Source organism: Onthophagus taurus, chromosome 1 (assembly GCF_036711975.1).
Source record: "Onthophagus taurus isolate NC chromosome 1, IU_Otau_3.0, whole genome shotgun sequence".
In the NCBI taxonomy this organism is placed as follows: domain Eukaryota; kingdom Metazoa; phylum Arthropoda; class Insecta; order Coleoptera; family Scarabaeidae; genus Onthophagus; species Onthophagus taurus.
The window spans coordinates 25,529,565-25,544,823 of NC_091966.1; the positions used below are offsets into that span (position 1 = coordinate 25,529,565).

General features: G+C 33.7%; 3 protein-coding genes across 3 annotated transcripts; 1 reads left to right on the plus strand and 2 right to left on the minus strand.

Moving 5' to 3' along the window:
• Positions 1-76: 76 nt before the first annotated feature.
• On the plus strand, positions 77-618 carry LOC111414614 (mitochondrial ribosomal protein L42). Its single transcript, XM_023046040.2, has one exon. It carries the CDS (start codon positions 154-156, stop codon positions 499-501), a length of 348 nt encoding a protein of 115 aa, XP_022901808.2. The 5' UTR covers positions 77-153; the 3' UTR covers positions 502-618.
• Positions 607-1,077, minus strand: LOC111414531 (huntingtin-interacting protein K). The gene has a single exon (XM_023045932.2). The coding sequence runs from the start codon at positions 985-987 to the stop codon at positions 634-636; it is 354 nt and encodes a 117-aa protein (XP_022901700.1). The 5' UTR covers positions 988-1,077; the 3' UTR covers positions 607-633.
• An 8,498-nt stretch (positions 1,078-9,575) lies between these two features.
• Positions 9,576-9,978, minus strand: LOC139431922 (Cytochrome c oxidase subunit 6B). The gene has a single exon (XM_071200208.1). It carries the CDS (start codon positions 9,941-9,943, stop codon positions 9,695-9,697), a length of 249 nt encoding a protein of 82 aa, XP_071056309.1. The 5' UTR covers positions 9,944-9,978; the 3' UTR covers positions 9,576-9,694.
• Positions 9,979-15,259: the final 5,281 nt, after the last annotated feature.

Genomic DNA, 15,259 nt, shown 5'->3' on the forward strand with positions numbered 1-15,259 from the left:
ACCAAATGTCTTTAATACTTATTTAAAATTACGAGTAAATAATCACGTTTTTCTAGACGTCAGATATATTTTTAGTGAGGTTAATTCTTTGGACAAGTTAGAATTTAATAGACTTTAAATCGTTTATTTTCTAGCAATAAAGAAAACTTAAAAATGTCTCTTTTAAGACAATGTGTGTTAAAGTACACCCTCAGTGTTCGATTAGGGTCTAGCTCGAGTAAGTTTGCAAAAACGGATGATGGGAGTACCTTCGTTTTTTGGCATCCAAAAAAAGAATTTTCATACGAAAATACAAGACCTTTACCAGAAGTTAAAGCTGAAAGTTCCGGTGTTTTAAAGACAGAATTATCGCATCAATTAAAAGAGGTTTTTAATAAAAAATCGCCAGATATGGCAAGGGAAGAGCTAATGAGAATTACATATACGACTAAACATAAATGGTTTCCCAGGTCTCGAGATAGAAAAGCAAAGAAAACTCCAATGGATAGAGAATATTTATAATGAAATTAAGTTTTGTATTTTACTTTGAAATATAATTAATGATTTTTAAATTAATTTGTTTTCAAACTGTCATTTTAGAATTAATGTTAGAAATAAAATGAGAACTTTTAACATAAAGTTTTATTATTTATATTAATCAGTTAATGCAATTAAAGCTTTCACAACGTTCCCATGATGTTCCCTTAAAGTTCTTTCGGCTCTTATCCTGGATATTTCCATTTCCCTAACAATTAAGTCAACATCTTCCTTTTTAATAGAAACTTTTAACAGTTCTTTCTCCCTTGCTTGTTTTTCAAGAGCTTCCTTATTTCTACGATCACCAATAGCTGATATAGCATCCGCAACGTCTTGCGTGGAAATTTCTTTTTCTTCGGCATAATCCGTAACCTTTTCTAAATCTGCCGCTCCACTGTCATATTTAGCACCTTTCTTTTGCGACTTTTCGGAATCCTCTGAATTACCATTTACGTTTTCCTCGTCTGCCATTTCAATTTATTAATTAGATAACTTGAATTGTTTTTAAATTTTGTTGGATGATTATTTGATTGTGTGCTTTTCCTAACCTAACTTTATTTGGTGAATTTTTTCATTGTTACCAACTACTTTGATACTAAAAAAATATATTACACCGAATCGAGTTTGGTTTTATTTGAAATTAAGAAAGTAAACTTTCATTATTACTTTGTATACGTTTTACAATTTACTTTAAACATTTTTATTTAAAATATTTTTGCTAATGAAATTTAAAATCTGAATTTTTATTTTTTCGAAAATACAGCGTGTCCTGTAATAAACTTGGACTGGGAGACATGAAGTTAGTGCCCCATATTATTGGGAGACAACAACATCGTAACAACCACCCAGCAGCCCTTCGGAATTCTGCGGAGGTTTTTAATAATACCATAATTAGACTCGATTATTAATTCTCTTGAAGTTCGCTTTTCTGAAGAAACATCCTGTCATTTTCCTTATCTAAATTACACCCAGCTCAAATGTTAGACATGTCCCTTGAAGACCTTGTGGAAGCTGGTGAAGTATTTTCCCAATTTTACAATTCATCAAATATCAACAACGAAATCGAACTATGGCAAAATAAACCTGACTCAAAAGAACTAAGTGTTGTGGGTGTCAAAAAAGAGGCCGAAATTTTTTTCCCTGAAACGAGAAAAGCCCTTATAATTTTGGCCACTTTACCCTGCACGACATATACTATTGAACGGTCTTTTAGCAGCTTGAGGAGCATAAAAACCTGGCTTAGAAACTATGGCAGAATATGGTCTTGCAATGATGATTATGCATAGGAAGCATATTTTTGAGAACTTTGAGGGTTTTATTAATAATCTGGTTGACCAATTCGCTAAAAACTCACGAAAATGATGTTTTAAATAATTTGATCTGGTTTTTTTCCTTGGGGGGCTATTTTCCCAGCCCCCATTTCAGTTTTTTTTGTCCTGCCATCCCCCTGGCCCACTGGCTGGCGACGCCCTTGATTAGAAGAATTTGTAGTTTCACAAGTTGTTAATGAAAAAAATAGGTATTCCAAGCATGACACAGAAAAACTTTTAGACTAAAAGTTATAGCAAATTTTATCCTTAACACATTGCTTGGTAACACTTTTGCTCTCAGAAGCATCAATGTCGCAAAATATTCGAAAATATAAAAAATAGAAGAATTCATAGTTTTACAAGTTGCGAATGAAAAAAATCGGTATTCAGAGCATGATACAAAAAAACTTTTAGGACAAAAGTTGTAGCAAATTTTACCCTTTACACATTGCTGTGTAATACTTTTGCTCTCAGATACATCAATATAGAGAAATATTCGAAAACATGAAAATTAGGAGAATTCGGAGTTTCACAAGTGGTTAATGGAAAACATTGGTATTCTAAGCAAGATCCAGAAAAACTTAACAAAAGGTGCACTGCTCTGTAACACTTTTGCTCTCAGATGAATCAATGTAGAGAACTATTCGAAAATATGAAAATTAGAAGAATTCGTAGTTTTACAAGTTGCGAATGGAGAAAATCGGTATTCCGAGCATGATGCAGAAAAACTTTTGGAACAAAAGCTGTAGCAAATTTAGCCCTTAACACATTGCTTTGTTACACTTCTGCTCTCGATGCATCAATATCGGGAAATATTCGAAAATATGAAAATTAGGAGAATTCGTAGATTCACTAGTGGTTAATGGAAAAAATCGGTATTCCGAGCATGATACAGAAATACTTTTATATCAAAAGTTGTAGCAAATTTTACCCTAAACACATTGCTTAGTAACACTTTTGCTCTCACAAGAGAAGTGTCGGGACTGTCCCTTACCGATTTTGTTGCAATTTGGTACAGCGATAGTATGGCCAAAAATAAGGTTTTTATATTTTTTTATGCGTGCTAATAAAGCCCCTGGGGCGAGTTATAAGGGTTGGAAATCGGGTCGAAAGATATATTCTTTTATAGCCTGAAGACGAACATAGCTATCGAAATGTGGTAAATGTAAACTGATATTCATTTTCAAAGAGCTTTCCATTGATATATCACACATATATCTGAGGGCTTCAGGGGGTAAACTACCCCTAGTTTTTTGGAATATTTTAAAAACTACCGTGTCGATTTTGGCGATATTAAGTATCCTTATAGTAATAATAATAATAATAATAAATGACTTTATTGTCTCCATTACAAAGAAGAAACTACAATACAAATATATACATAATATATGGAGATCAAACGGCGGGATCCAGAATAGTCTGTTCTATCCAACCGTAAAAAAAAATTCTATGAATTATAACAAATAAAAAGAAAAAAAACAAAGGCAAAATCTTGAAATCATTAATACAGTATCACCAGCATCATATAAAATTTAAATTTAAACATAATTAAATTAAATGAAAGGGCCCAAAAGACCCAAACGTACATTAAATGAAAGAGAAAAAAAAGAAAGAAGAGGAGAAAAAAAAACAATAATAATGAAAATTAAAAAAGGACTCGGTGTAATAACTGATGGCGTAACTGTTAACATCGTAACAATGACTTTATATCAATAAGAATAAGGTCAAAAAAAATCACAGAGAAACAAAGAAAAACAAACATCAGACAAGACCCGTTGACTGCTGAAAAATCATATTCCTCAATTTTCTTCGAAATTGACGTGGTCAGTTGACGTAGTCCATGTGGCAAGCTTCCATACGATTTATAAACATGACATGTAAATGACCTTTGAAAAAGTGATGTTCTATGTTTTGGAGGATAGAAACTAATACCTGACCTTGTCTGACTGCTTTCGCACAGTGGTTTATATTTAATTTTATTATGCAGGTACTCCGGGAGTCCAGAGGTAACGATTCTATGATAGAGAGACAAACTATGAAACTCCCGTCGAGAGCTCATGTTCAGCCACCCAGCATCCTTAAGTTTATGAGAAATTCTATCAAATTTGTGAATCCCATAAATGAATCTGAGGCAACTATTCTGAACCTTTTATATACTTCGTGACGTGACTGCATCTATAGCCCTATGATATACAGCAGACATATAATTAAATTGTGAAAGAACAAACATATCACAGAGGAGCACTTTTAATTTCAAAGGTAAACATGAACGATGCGGGTACAACCGACATGGATAACTCAACAACAATTCAGTATGTGGGTCAAATATGGAAAAATGGTGGGGCAACACAGTTTGATCATCTCAATGGAAATTCCATCAGTACCAATAGCAGAAGATGTAATAGATGCAATCACGTCAAAAACCAGAGGGATCTCCACAGTTAATTAGTACGTTTAAAAATATTAATTACGTGGTTTTTCTTATTTGCCTCTGACAATATCACCTGCAACGTTATGGGGTATGATAGATAACCTCTTTCCTTAAGAATAATGTGATAAACTGTTACACATTTGAACAATATTTTGAAGAAAACCATAAATTAGTTGCAAATTAAGATTTACGCAGTAAAATAAACTCTATAGGACATTTGGGGGTGGCTGGGATTAACTACCCTAACCACCCCAAACATTAATTTTTTTTGAGTAAATTGTCGATTTTGGTGCAATTTACCACGATGACTTTTTTATACGTTAGGTAGGACTTTTGAAAGAACTTACAAGGGTTAGGAGTTTGGGGTAGAAAATATATTTTCGCTAATAATTTTCAGAAAAACAGAAAAAGTTTTTTTATCCTTACTCTATTTAAATAACACAAAAGTTAGTGCAATTATATTAATATTTATTAATAACGAGTTAAAAAGTAACTGGCAAATGGTTGACTACCAAAAATTGTATTCTACATTATTAATTTAATTTATTTTTTTTATTCAATGTATTGTTGGCAATAATGAAAATCATGGAAAAAATGTTTTAAACACAACCATTGTTTACACCATGCACAAGTTATAGCAGCTATATCTCCACAGATATACGCACGTACGTTTTTCATTGGAAAAGCAAACCGCCACGGAATTTTCAAACTGTTCTGGTTTCTCCTCTAAACAGGATGTTTCATAATGTATGCGCAGGACATCAGGATGTGATAGCTTGTCCAAAAATTTGAAAAATTGTTTCTTTCAACTTACTCTCTAAAATGCACCATTTTCGAGACACAGGGTGTTGAAATTTAATAAAAAAAAAATCGTTTTTTGCGAATATCTCTGGAACCGTTTATCGTACAGAAAATAGCTTTTGTAAACATTTTCTATTCATAATAAGCTAAGTTTTGTGGAAAAAGTACGGTTTTGAGACGCCTATTTGAACCGTCAATGTTTTCTACACAAAAAAGGTACTGAAGGTCATGAGCTCTAAAGTTGACCGTTTTCGAGAAAAATCAACTTTTATGTTGAATAACAAGGTCAATTTTTTTAAATAAAAATTTTATTTTACATTTAAAAAAAATTTACCAAAGCAGCAGCGTCTGTGAAGTTAGCACCTCATTTTTTTAAAACTTCAAATTTCTCTTGAGTTCCCATTGCACCCCATTGAGTTCTATAGTTCTCTACCATTTTTATTAAAAGTTCCGCAAAAATAGGCAAAAACATCGATATCGACTTTTTGGGGTGCTAAGTTCACAAAACGAGATCACAAAATTTGCAATAACTATTTAACGAATGCACGTATCGAAAAACTTTATTAAAATATCTTTTAGAACTCGTGAGGTGCTATTCAGAACTCCTGCCAGAACTCCCGGAACTTTTCAAAATTTTCACCCCTCCGGGACATTTACGAAATCTCAATGTGAACACTTTAAATTGGCACAGTTTCTTAAATATCAGTTTTACGGCTTCGGGCCTTAATCATTTTCGTTAGAACTCGTGAGGTGCTACCCAGAACTCCTATCAGAACTACCGGAACTTTTCAAAATTTTCACCCCTCCGGGACATTTACGAAATCTCAATGTGAACACTTGAAATTGGCACAGTTTCTTAAATATTAGTTTTACGGCTTCGGGCCTTAATCATTTTCGTTAGAACTCGTGAGGTGCTACCCAGAACTCCTGCCAGAACTCCCGGAACTTTTCAAAATTTTCACCCCTCCGGGACATTTACGAAATCTCAATGTGAACACTTGAAATCGCGCACAGTTTCTTAAATATTAGTTTTACGGCTTCGAGCCTTAATCATTTTCGTTAGAGCTCGTGAGGTGCTACCTAGAACTCCTATCAGAACTCCCGGAACTTTTCAAAATTTTCACCCCTCCGGGGCATTCACGAAATCTCAATGTGAACACTTGAAATCGCGCACAGTTTCTTAAATATTAGTTTTACGGCTTCGGGCCTTAATCATTTTCGTTAGAACTCGTGAGGTGCTACCCAGAACTCCTATTTCTTAAATGTTAATCTTTAGATTGTCAATGATAGATGAAAATAAACCGAAACATTTAAGAAATTTAAGAAATAGGAGTTCTGGGTAGCACCTCACTAGTTCTAACGAAAATGATTAAGGCCCGAAGCCGTAAAACTAATATTTAAGAAACTGTGCGCAATTTCAAGTGTTCACATTGAGATTTCGTAAATGTCCCGGAGGGATGAAAATTTTGAAAAGTTCCGGGAGTTCTGGCAGGAGTTCTGAATAGCACCTCACGAGTTCTAAAAGATATTTTAATAAAGTTTTTAGATACGTGCATTCGTTTAATAGTTATTGCAAATTTTGTGATCTCGTTTTGTGAACTTAGCACCCCAAAAAGTCGATATCGATGGTAGAGAACTATAGAACTCAATGGGGTGCAATGGGAACTCAAGAAAAATTTGAAGTTTTAAAAAAATGAGGTGCTAACTTCACAGACGTACCAAAGCAAGCGTTAACTTCATAATTGCAATATAAAAAAAAAGAAAAAATAATACAAAAGTTGTCTTTTCAAAATTCTCCAAACCGCAAAGGTAACGCATTTCGCACATTTCAGCGTTTGTGTAAAAACTGTATAATTTATTTTTAACAAGTAGGCTTTAAATTTTATAATAAAAGCTAACTCCTGTCAAAATAACAATTAGTTAGCAAAAAATACTTGATGATTTTTGAGATACAACACAAAGTTGTATTTTTTTAAATACAAACTATACTTGATTATGATGTTAATGAAAAGAGCATATTTTTAGCTTTCCAATTATGTATCGCATGTATGGTGTATTTGCGGAAAATAAGCGTTCATTTTCAATTCCAAAATAGTAAGCGCTAACGTTCAAAATTTTGATTATAGTAGGCGCGTTCGGACAGTATTGCTATATGTTTTTGCACGAATATGACAGAAAGTTGGTCTTCTACCATTATGCAGGATAAAGTTGGTTTTGTACCAACGAATAAAAACTTTGAATACTTAATTTCAATTTCTCAGTGTCTTATCCCTGAGTTTGTTCACCAATAAAAAATGATTTGTAGATAAAGTTTGTTTATTAAAAATACAAGAAACGTATTAATTAATGAATAATTAAATATGAACAACAACTTCAGGAACTAAACCGTCACAGACTGTCATCTTCTTCTACTAAACTTACTGGTTGTAAGGTTAGAACAGTTTGGTATCAATGAATGAAATCTTCGGTAGTATCTTCCCAGTTTTCCTCAACCATGAGATTTAGAAGTCTTTTTATATTAGCAACCTTTTCTTTTGAAATTGGGTGAGATAGAGGGAGATTAGGGATCATAAACTGGGCAGCGGACTTTCCATTGAAACGATGTTTATATGGGATATGGAGCCTTCTCTATCATTTTCAAAGAATCATTTTTTAATTTTATCGCTTTATGTATTTAAAGATAATGAGGAATTTTTAAGCGGGAATCTCGTTTCGAAAAATTCATGAATGAAATGATCAGTAAACTCACGTTACTATAGTAGCTAAGTGACATTTATCGTTTTCCTCGCCTACTGTAATTAAAATTTTGAATTTTAATCTTTAACATTTTAAAATTAAAAAATAACGCTCATTTTCCCCAAATATATCATGCGTGCAATATCATTGGACAGCTAAAAATATGCTTTTTTCAGTAACACCATAATCTACTATAGTTTGTTAAACTAAAATTAGAACTAAAACTAGAACTACTAAACTCCTTTCGAACCAGTTTCTGAAGAAGGTTCCAACATGGCATCCCAAACGTCAAACCTTTTATTAAAAGACGCACGGCAAAACCCGAGTTAGTTTGTATTTAAAAAAATACAACTTTGTGTTGAATCTCAAAAATCATCAAATATTTTTAAAATTTTTCAACGGCAGTATATTCTACTTAAAAAAGTGTCTTAAGAACGTATCAACCCCATTTCTCTAATTTCAAAAATAAACGAAATATGAGCATTTTTTGAAATCACGAAAATTTGACTTTTTGGCTATAAGTTAAAAACAAAGGAAGATAGAGGTTTGGTGTTTGCGGAATTGGGTTAGTCTCGAAAAAAGAGACCGGGACATGACACCTACTTTTTTCGTATCTCTTATAGTTTCTGAGATAGCCTATAACGTTAACGACATGCCTAAATCTTTTGACAAATGGCGGCAACTTACATGAGGATTAACATCTACAGCTGCTTAAACAGCTATTTGATTCTGTTCATTCGTAACCGATCTTGCACGTGTTCGTTTTTTTTCCTCCACGTTACCACATTCCAGATATTTTGTAACTATTCTATATAAAGTTTTAGGACAAGGCGCTCTTTCTCAGCGAAATTTTCACGACTTTCACCGTAAGCTAACACCATCTGAATGTTCTGAGGAGTACAGAAGTGCTCTATTTTTGCTTTGATAACAATGGTTTTTTCGCTTGAAATTTTTATCCTACGTGCAAGTTAGCGCACATCCCAAGAAGGTTTAGAACAGGATTTACTCGATTTATAAACATTAAAAAAAAAAAAATTATAATCAATTTTCTAAGACGATTTCAAAAGTTAAGAAGAATTTTAATATTATTTTACGATTAATTAAATCGTTTTTTTTTATTAATTATATTTTCAAACATGTTATTTTATGTTTGTTGATATCTTCAGAACGAAGAGTTTAAGAAAAAGTAATCAGTTTGTCAAGTTGTTGACTTTGAAAGAAAAAAGTATACCTATGTGCCATTTGAAAAAATAAAAATGACGTCAGAAGGGCCTTTAGGCAACCCTGAACAAAATTCTGTTCATGTGTACAATTGTGCCCCTTCTCACCAAAAAATGTTTACTTGAAAATTTTTTCGATTCGAGTTTTTATTTTTGAGATATAGGCATATGTTATTTTAAATGAAACAACCGGTATATCTTTCGGCCCGATTTCCAACCCTTATAACTCGCCCCAGGGGTTTTATTAGCACGTATAAAAAAATACGTAAACCTTATTTTTGGCCATACTATCGCTGTACCAAATTGCAACAAAATCGGTGAGGGACAGTTCCGACACTTCCCTTGTGAGTGAAAGTTAAGTTTACGCAGCGAACGTGTTAAGGTTCGAAAGGTATTTCCTCTCTTGACTTACATTTCATAAATTATTAACCATTCGCAAATTTTGTAACTACCTGTATGAGTAAAATAAAATAAACAGCAAAATTAAAACTGTCAATTTTAATTAAAATTGAAACCAAAATAAAATTTTAGGGCGATAAATTTATTTATTAAAATTAAAAGTAACCGCATTTACATAAGTTTATTTAATTAAATGTTCATAAATTAGAACACATAAAAATTGTAGCTACAGTTAACTAGAGTTGACTGACGAATGGTAAGAGGGTGGTTTGAGACCCAGCTTAGATGTGTCCAGAGAAACTTCCTCCATCAATTTGGTCATCCCATTTTTCCACCCAAGCATTAGGACAGAGCGCTTCATACATTTTCTTGAAATAGTTGCACGGCGCGTAACCCTGGCCCTTGACTTTCTGGCAACGATGAAAATCCAAGTAACTTTGATAGCAATACCTCGTTTGGTTTGTATTTGGGAACCGTGGGTCGAATGGGGCCGTCGATACGGTACCTTCAGAAAGCATTGCAGCTGGCATGTCTGAAACCAATAAAAAATAAACAATGAGAATCAAAGAGTGGGTTTTAAAATAAGTTATTTTTTGTGTTTTTGTGGAGATGACTTTCTTCTGAGAAAAACGCGTTCAACGTTTTTGGTAAAGAAAAATAGTGTGGAAACTTACGATTAATAAAAGCTTAGTCTGCGATGCCAGAGCCGTATAAAAGACCTTCCTCTTCTGCAAACTCATCCATTCTAACGGATAATTTTTTTTTTCGAGTTGTCCTTGCCTCTTTTGATGTCCTTTGGGTGCGGCGGTCCTGTCTGTCCACGCGGTGTTTGTCGTACGCGTCAGCGAATTGCAGTTGCATATCATTCATAACTTCTAAAATGAATGTATAGCCATCGTTGAACATACTTCCGGCCAAATAAGCAGCAATGTGTATAATTTTGAGCCACAGTTTAGATGCTTAGGGGCCAACGCCACAGTGTAGCATTAAAGGATTCATTTACGTTCTGGGTGTAGCCACCCAAGCATCTCTGAAGTAAGTCATCCCGAGACAAGTCCTCATATATCGGCAATATGTGCTTGGCCACTGCAGGATGTAATGGAGGAGTATGAGTATAAGCCTCTGCTGCATTCTGGGATTCGGCCCAGAATGCAACGCCCTGAGAACAGAAGTGATGCTGCGATTCCATGTCGGTTGAAATTAAATGGTAATACGTAGCCATAATTGCTTTTTTCATTTCATCCACTGAATCGACATTTTTTCGAATAGCCAGGCCATAATAATTTGTCAGCTGTTTTATAAGGCGTCCGTAAGTTTCCCCTTACCTCCAAGTTTTGCAGTTTTTTTTAAGTTTCGCAGTCGGCTGCCCATGCGTTTCCCCACATGCCCAATGCATTTTCGCTTTGTCACCTGAAAATCGTCACCGTAAGGCATTGTATCTACAATAGCCTTGAAAGTCTTGGCGTCGCCGTCGCTTACGTAATTACTGTATCGCACTCCATATCGTTCCTCAGATTTCTGAAATATTTCAAGCATATCATCGACTTCCATCTTGCCAAAAGAGCCATGATGATTTATTGGACAATTTTCTTGGTGCTCTACGTATGCCGAATCGTTCGCGTCTCGTTGTTTATAATACGTGCATGCTTGGCAGTAGCTGCTTTTAACAACGAGATCTATTACTTTTCCTGTGTGATAAGCTATCAGTGTAATTACACCATACAGAGAAGTAAATCCACGCTTTTTCCAAGAAACGTCACCGCTAACGGTTAAAACAGATCTCTTATTTTCTTCATTTAATTTTATTTCACTTTGTATAGCGCTTTTGCAACATAAATCAAAAACCTTTTTGGTAGACTCATATATATGCTGCACTATGCCTTCGTATGATTTTTTGCTCAGTCCTTGTCTCAAATCCATTATGCCACAAAAAATGTTTATTCCTTCTCGAGCTACTCCCAGTAGTCTCATAGCGAAAATAACTCTTCGATTTATTTCAAAACTATTGTGAATAAATGGTCCTGACTCTATTTACACATATTTTAAATTCTCTCTCCTGATTGTCCGAATGATAATTTTTGCTTACATCTTCTACAAACAGCTATGTCAGAAATAGCAGAAAAGACGGTCACAAATTCTATAATCCAAAGTAGCAAAAACCGTAATTCACAACGACGTCGGACACCAACGCTTTCAATTTTTTTGCTGAAGCACTTGCTTCGGAACAACTCGGTACCTCTTCCTTTTCAGGGTTTTGTACGTTTGTATATTGATTGCCACCGTATCGCCGACGACGTGGACGGCTTGAACGATAATTGGGTTCACTTTTCCACTCATTTTTCAAATATAAAGCGCAACAACGATGTGAATATAAAAATCGACAATGCCTCTCAGTTGAAATGTAAAGCGCGCATAACTCTCGTATATATACGTGCGGAGCGCGTTACTGAGCATCAAACAAGTTTTATTACCTTAAAATCATGAATATTATGATGTACAGATGTTAAATGAATTGTCTAACTAAAAAAAAAGGAAAAAAAATGACCATTTACTTGGCCCCCCTCTTTTAAACGGACTATAAGTATCCTTATAGTACGTTTAAAAATATTAATTATGTGTTTTTTCTTATTTGCCTCTGACCATCCCCTGAATAATGTGATAAACTATTACACTTTTGAACATTATTCTATAGGACATTTAGGGGTGGCTGGGGTTAACTATCCTAACCACATCAAAAATTAATCTTTTTTGCGAAAATTGTTTGTCTATTTTGGTGCAATTTACCACGATGATTTTTTTATACATTAGGTAGTACAATGTTCAAAGCAGATAACATATTCGTCTTGGCTTCAAAGTCTGGTTAACTGACTTCTGCTCATATGAAAAATTGGCTACAAAATGTCTATTTCCTAAACACCGGAACCAAATCATTACTATTACTGGATTGTTTGAGTGGCCACTGCCCTGAAATTATTAGTGAAGTAACTCCATCCAATGTTAAGTTTAAACATTTGTCTATACCTGCAGGGACAACAGGTCAAATTCAACCCCTGGATGTATTTGGGTTTAGAATATGGAAAAAATTCATTAGAAGATTTTCTGATCAAGTTATTCTCTACCAGTACGATATCAATATGCATCAGCGAGATAATATTTTAAAATTGTAATCCCTAACGCATAACCAGTTGTCTTCCCCACGATTTATTAATGTTTTTAAATACGCGTGGTTTGCATCTGCATGTACAGGTATTTCATAATATATGCGCAGGACTTCAGGATGTGATGACTTGTCCAAAAATTTGTAAAAAAGTTTCTATCAACTTACCCTCTAAAATGCACCATGTTCGAGATACAGGGTGTTGAAATTAAAAAATAAAATCGTTTTTTGCGAATATCTCTGGAACCGTTTATCGTACAGAAAACAGCTTTTGTAAGCATCTACTCATAATAAGCAAAGTTTTGTGCGAGAAAAATTTTTTTAAAGTCATAATTGGTGAAGATTTTGAAGGGATAGTGATTGTTTTTCTCCCCAACTTCTACGCCACTGGAAAAAGTACGGTTTTGAGACACCCATTTGAACCGCCAATGTTTTCTACACAAAAAACGTACTGATGGTCATGAGCTCTAAAGTTGACCGTTTTCGAGAAAAATCAACTTTTATGTTGAATAACAAGGTCAATTTTTGCGAGTATCTCCGGAACCGTTTATCGTACAGAAAACAGTGTTTGTAAGCATTTTGTACATGTAATAAACTAAGTTTTGTGCCAGAAAAAATTTATGTAATCGTTAGAACAAGTAACAAAAGCAAGCGTTAACTTCACAATTGCAAAATAAAAAAAATGATACAAAAGTTGTCTTTTCAAAATTCTCCAAACCGTAAAGGCAACGCATTTCGCACATTTCAAGTAATTAAAATTAAATTAAATTTTATAACAAATTTGTACAACACATTTCAGCGGTTGTGCAAAAAAATGAATAATTTATTTTTAACAAGTAGGCTTTAAATATTATAACAAAAGCTACCTCTTGTCAAAATAACAATTGGTTTGTACCTGCAAAAAGTAAACTTGTATTACAAAATTAAAAATGAATTACACAAACGCTTAAATGTGCGAAATACATTACCTTTACGGAATAGCGTGCGGTAATTCGGCAGAATCAAGGCGGTTGTAGCAAGAAAGATAACCTGATCGCCCAGTACCACACCATAACTTGTTTCTACGAATTTATCAACGACTATGGGAAAATAGAAGTTTTAAAAGGAATACTGCTGATAATGGGCGGTCTATGGAAATTGCAAATCCCCAAGTAGAAGAGACTGTCCTCAACTAAATTGATGAAAATCCGACCACATGTACCAGAAAAGTTGCTCACAACTTAAACCTATCTCACTCGACGGTTTGGAGAATTTTGAAAAGGCAACTTTTGCGTCCCTACCGTATCCAAAGAGTACAAGCGTAATTGTCAAAAGATTTTTCGAAAGATTTTAGATGCAAGACAAAATAGCTCTGAGTTTGGAGCCGAAGTTCTGTTTACCGATAAAGCATCTTTCTCGAAAGATGGTATTTTCAATTTTCACAATAACCATATATGGACAGAAGAAAATCCACATGGAATTGCAGAAGGTCATCATCAGCAACAATTTTCCATAAATGTTTGGCATCGCATTTAACTGTGTATGATTTGTAATTGTTTTTTTTTTAATTATGCAATTATGAAGTTAACGTTTGCTTTTGTTACTTGTTCTAACGTTTTAGTACAACAAAATTTTTATTTCAAATAATTGACCATGTATTATTTTTCTTTTTTTTATATTGCAATTATGAAGTTAACGCTTGCTTTGGTAAATTTTTTTTAATTGTAAAATAAAATTTTTATTTAAAAAAATTGACCTTGTTATTCAACATAAAAGTTGATTTTTCTCGAAAACGGTCAACTTTAGAGCTCATGACCATCAGTACGTTTTTTGTGTAGAAAACATTGGCGGTTCGAATGGGTGTCTCAAAACCGTACTTTTTCCAGTGGCGTAGAAGTTGGGGAGAAAAACAATCACTATCCCTTCAAAATCTTCACCAATTATGACTTTAAAAAAATTTTTCTCGCACAAAACTTTGCTTATTATGAGTAGATGCTTACAAAAGCTGTTTTCTGTACGATAAACGGTTCCAGAGATATTCGCAAAAAACGATTTTATTTTTTAATTTCAACACCCTGTATCTCGAAAATGGTGCATTTTAGAGGGTAAGTTGATAGAAACTATTTTTCAAATTTTTGGACATGCTATCACATCCTGAAGTCCTGCGCATATATTATGAAACACACTGTATAGAGGAGAGACCAGAACAGTTTGAAAATTCCGTGGCGGTTTGCTTTTCCAATGAAAAACCTACGTGCGATATCTGTGGAGATATAGCTGTTATAACTTGTGCATGGTGTAAACAATCGTTGTGTTTAAAACAGTTTTTCCATGATTTTCATTATTTCCAGCAATACATTGAATAAAAAAAGAAATTAAATTAATAATGTAGAATACAATTTGTGATAGTCAACCATTCTTTTGTCAGTTACTTTTTAATTCGTTATTAATAAAGATTTATATAATTACACTAACTTTTGTGTTATTTAAATAGAGTAAGGATAAAAAAACTTTTTCTGTAGGAGTATGAAAATTATTAGTGAAAATATATTTTCTACTCCATACTTCTAACCCTTGTAAGTTCTTTCAAAAGTATCATCGTGGTAAATTGTAAAAAAAATTAATTTTTGGGGTGGTTAGGGTAGTTAACCCCAGCCGCCCCCAAATGTCCTATAGAGTTTATTTTACTGCGTAGATCTTAATTTGTAAC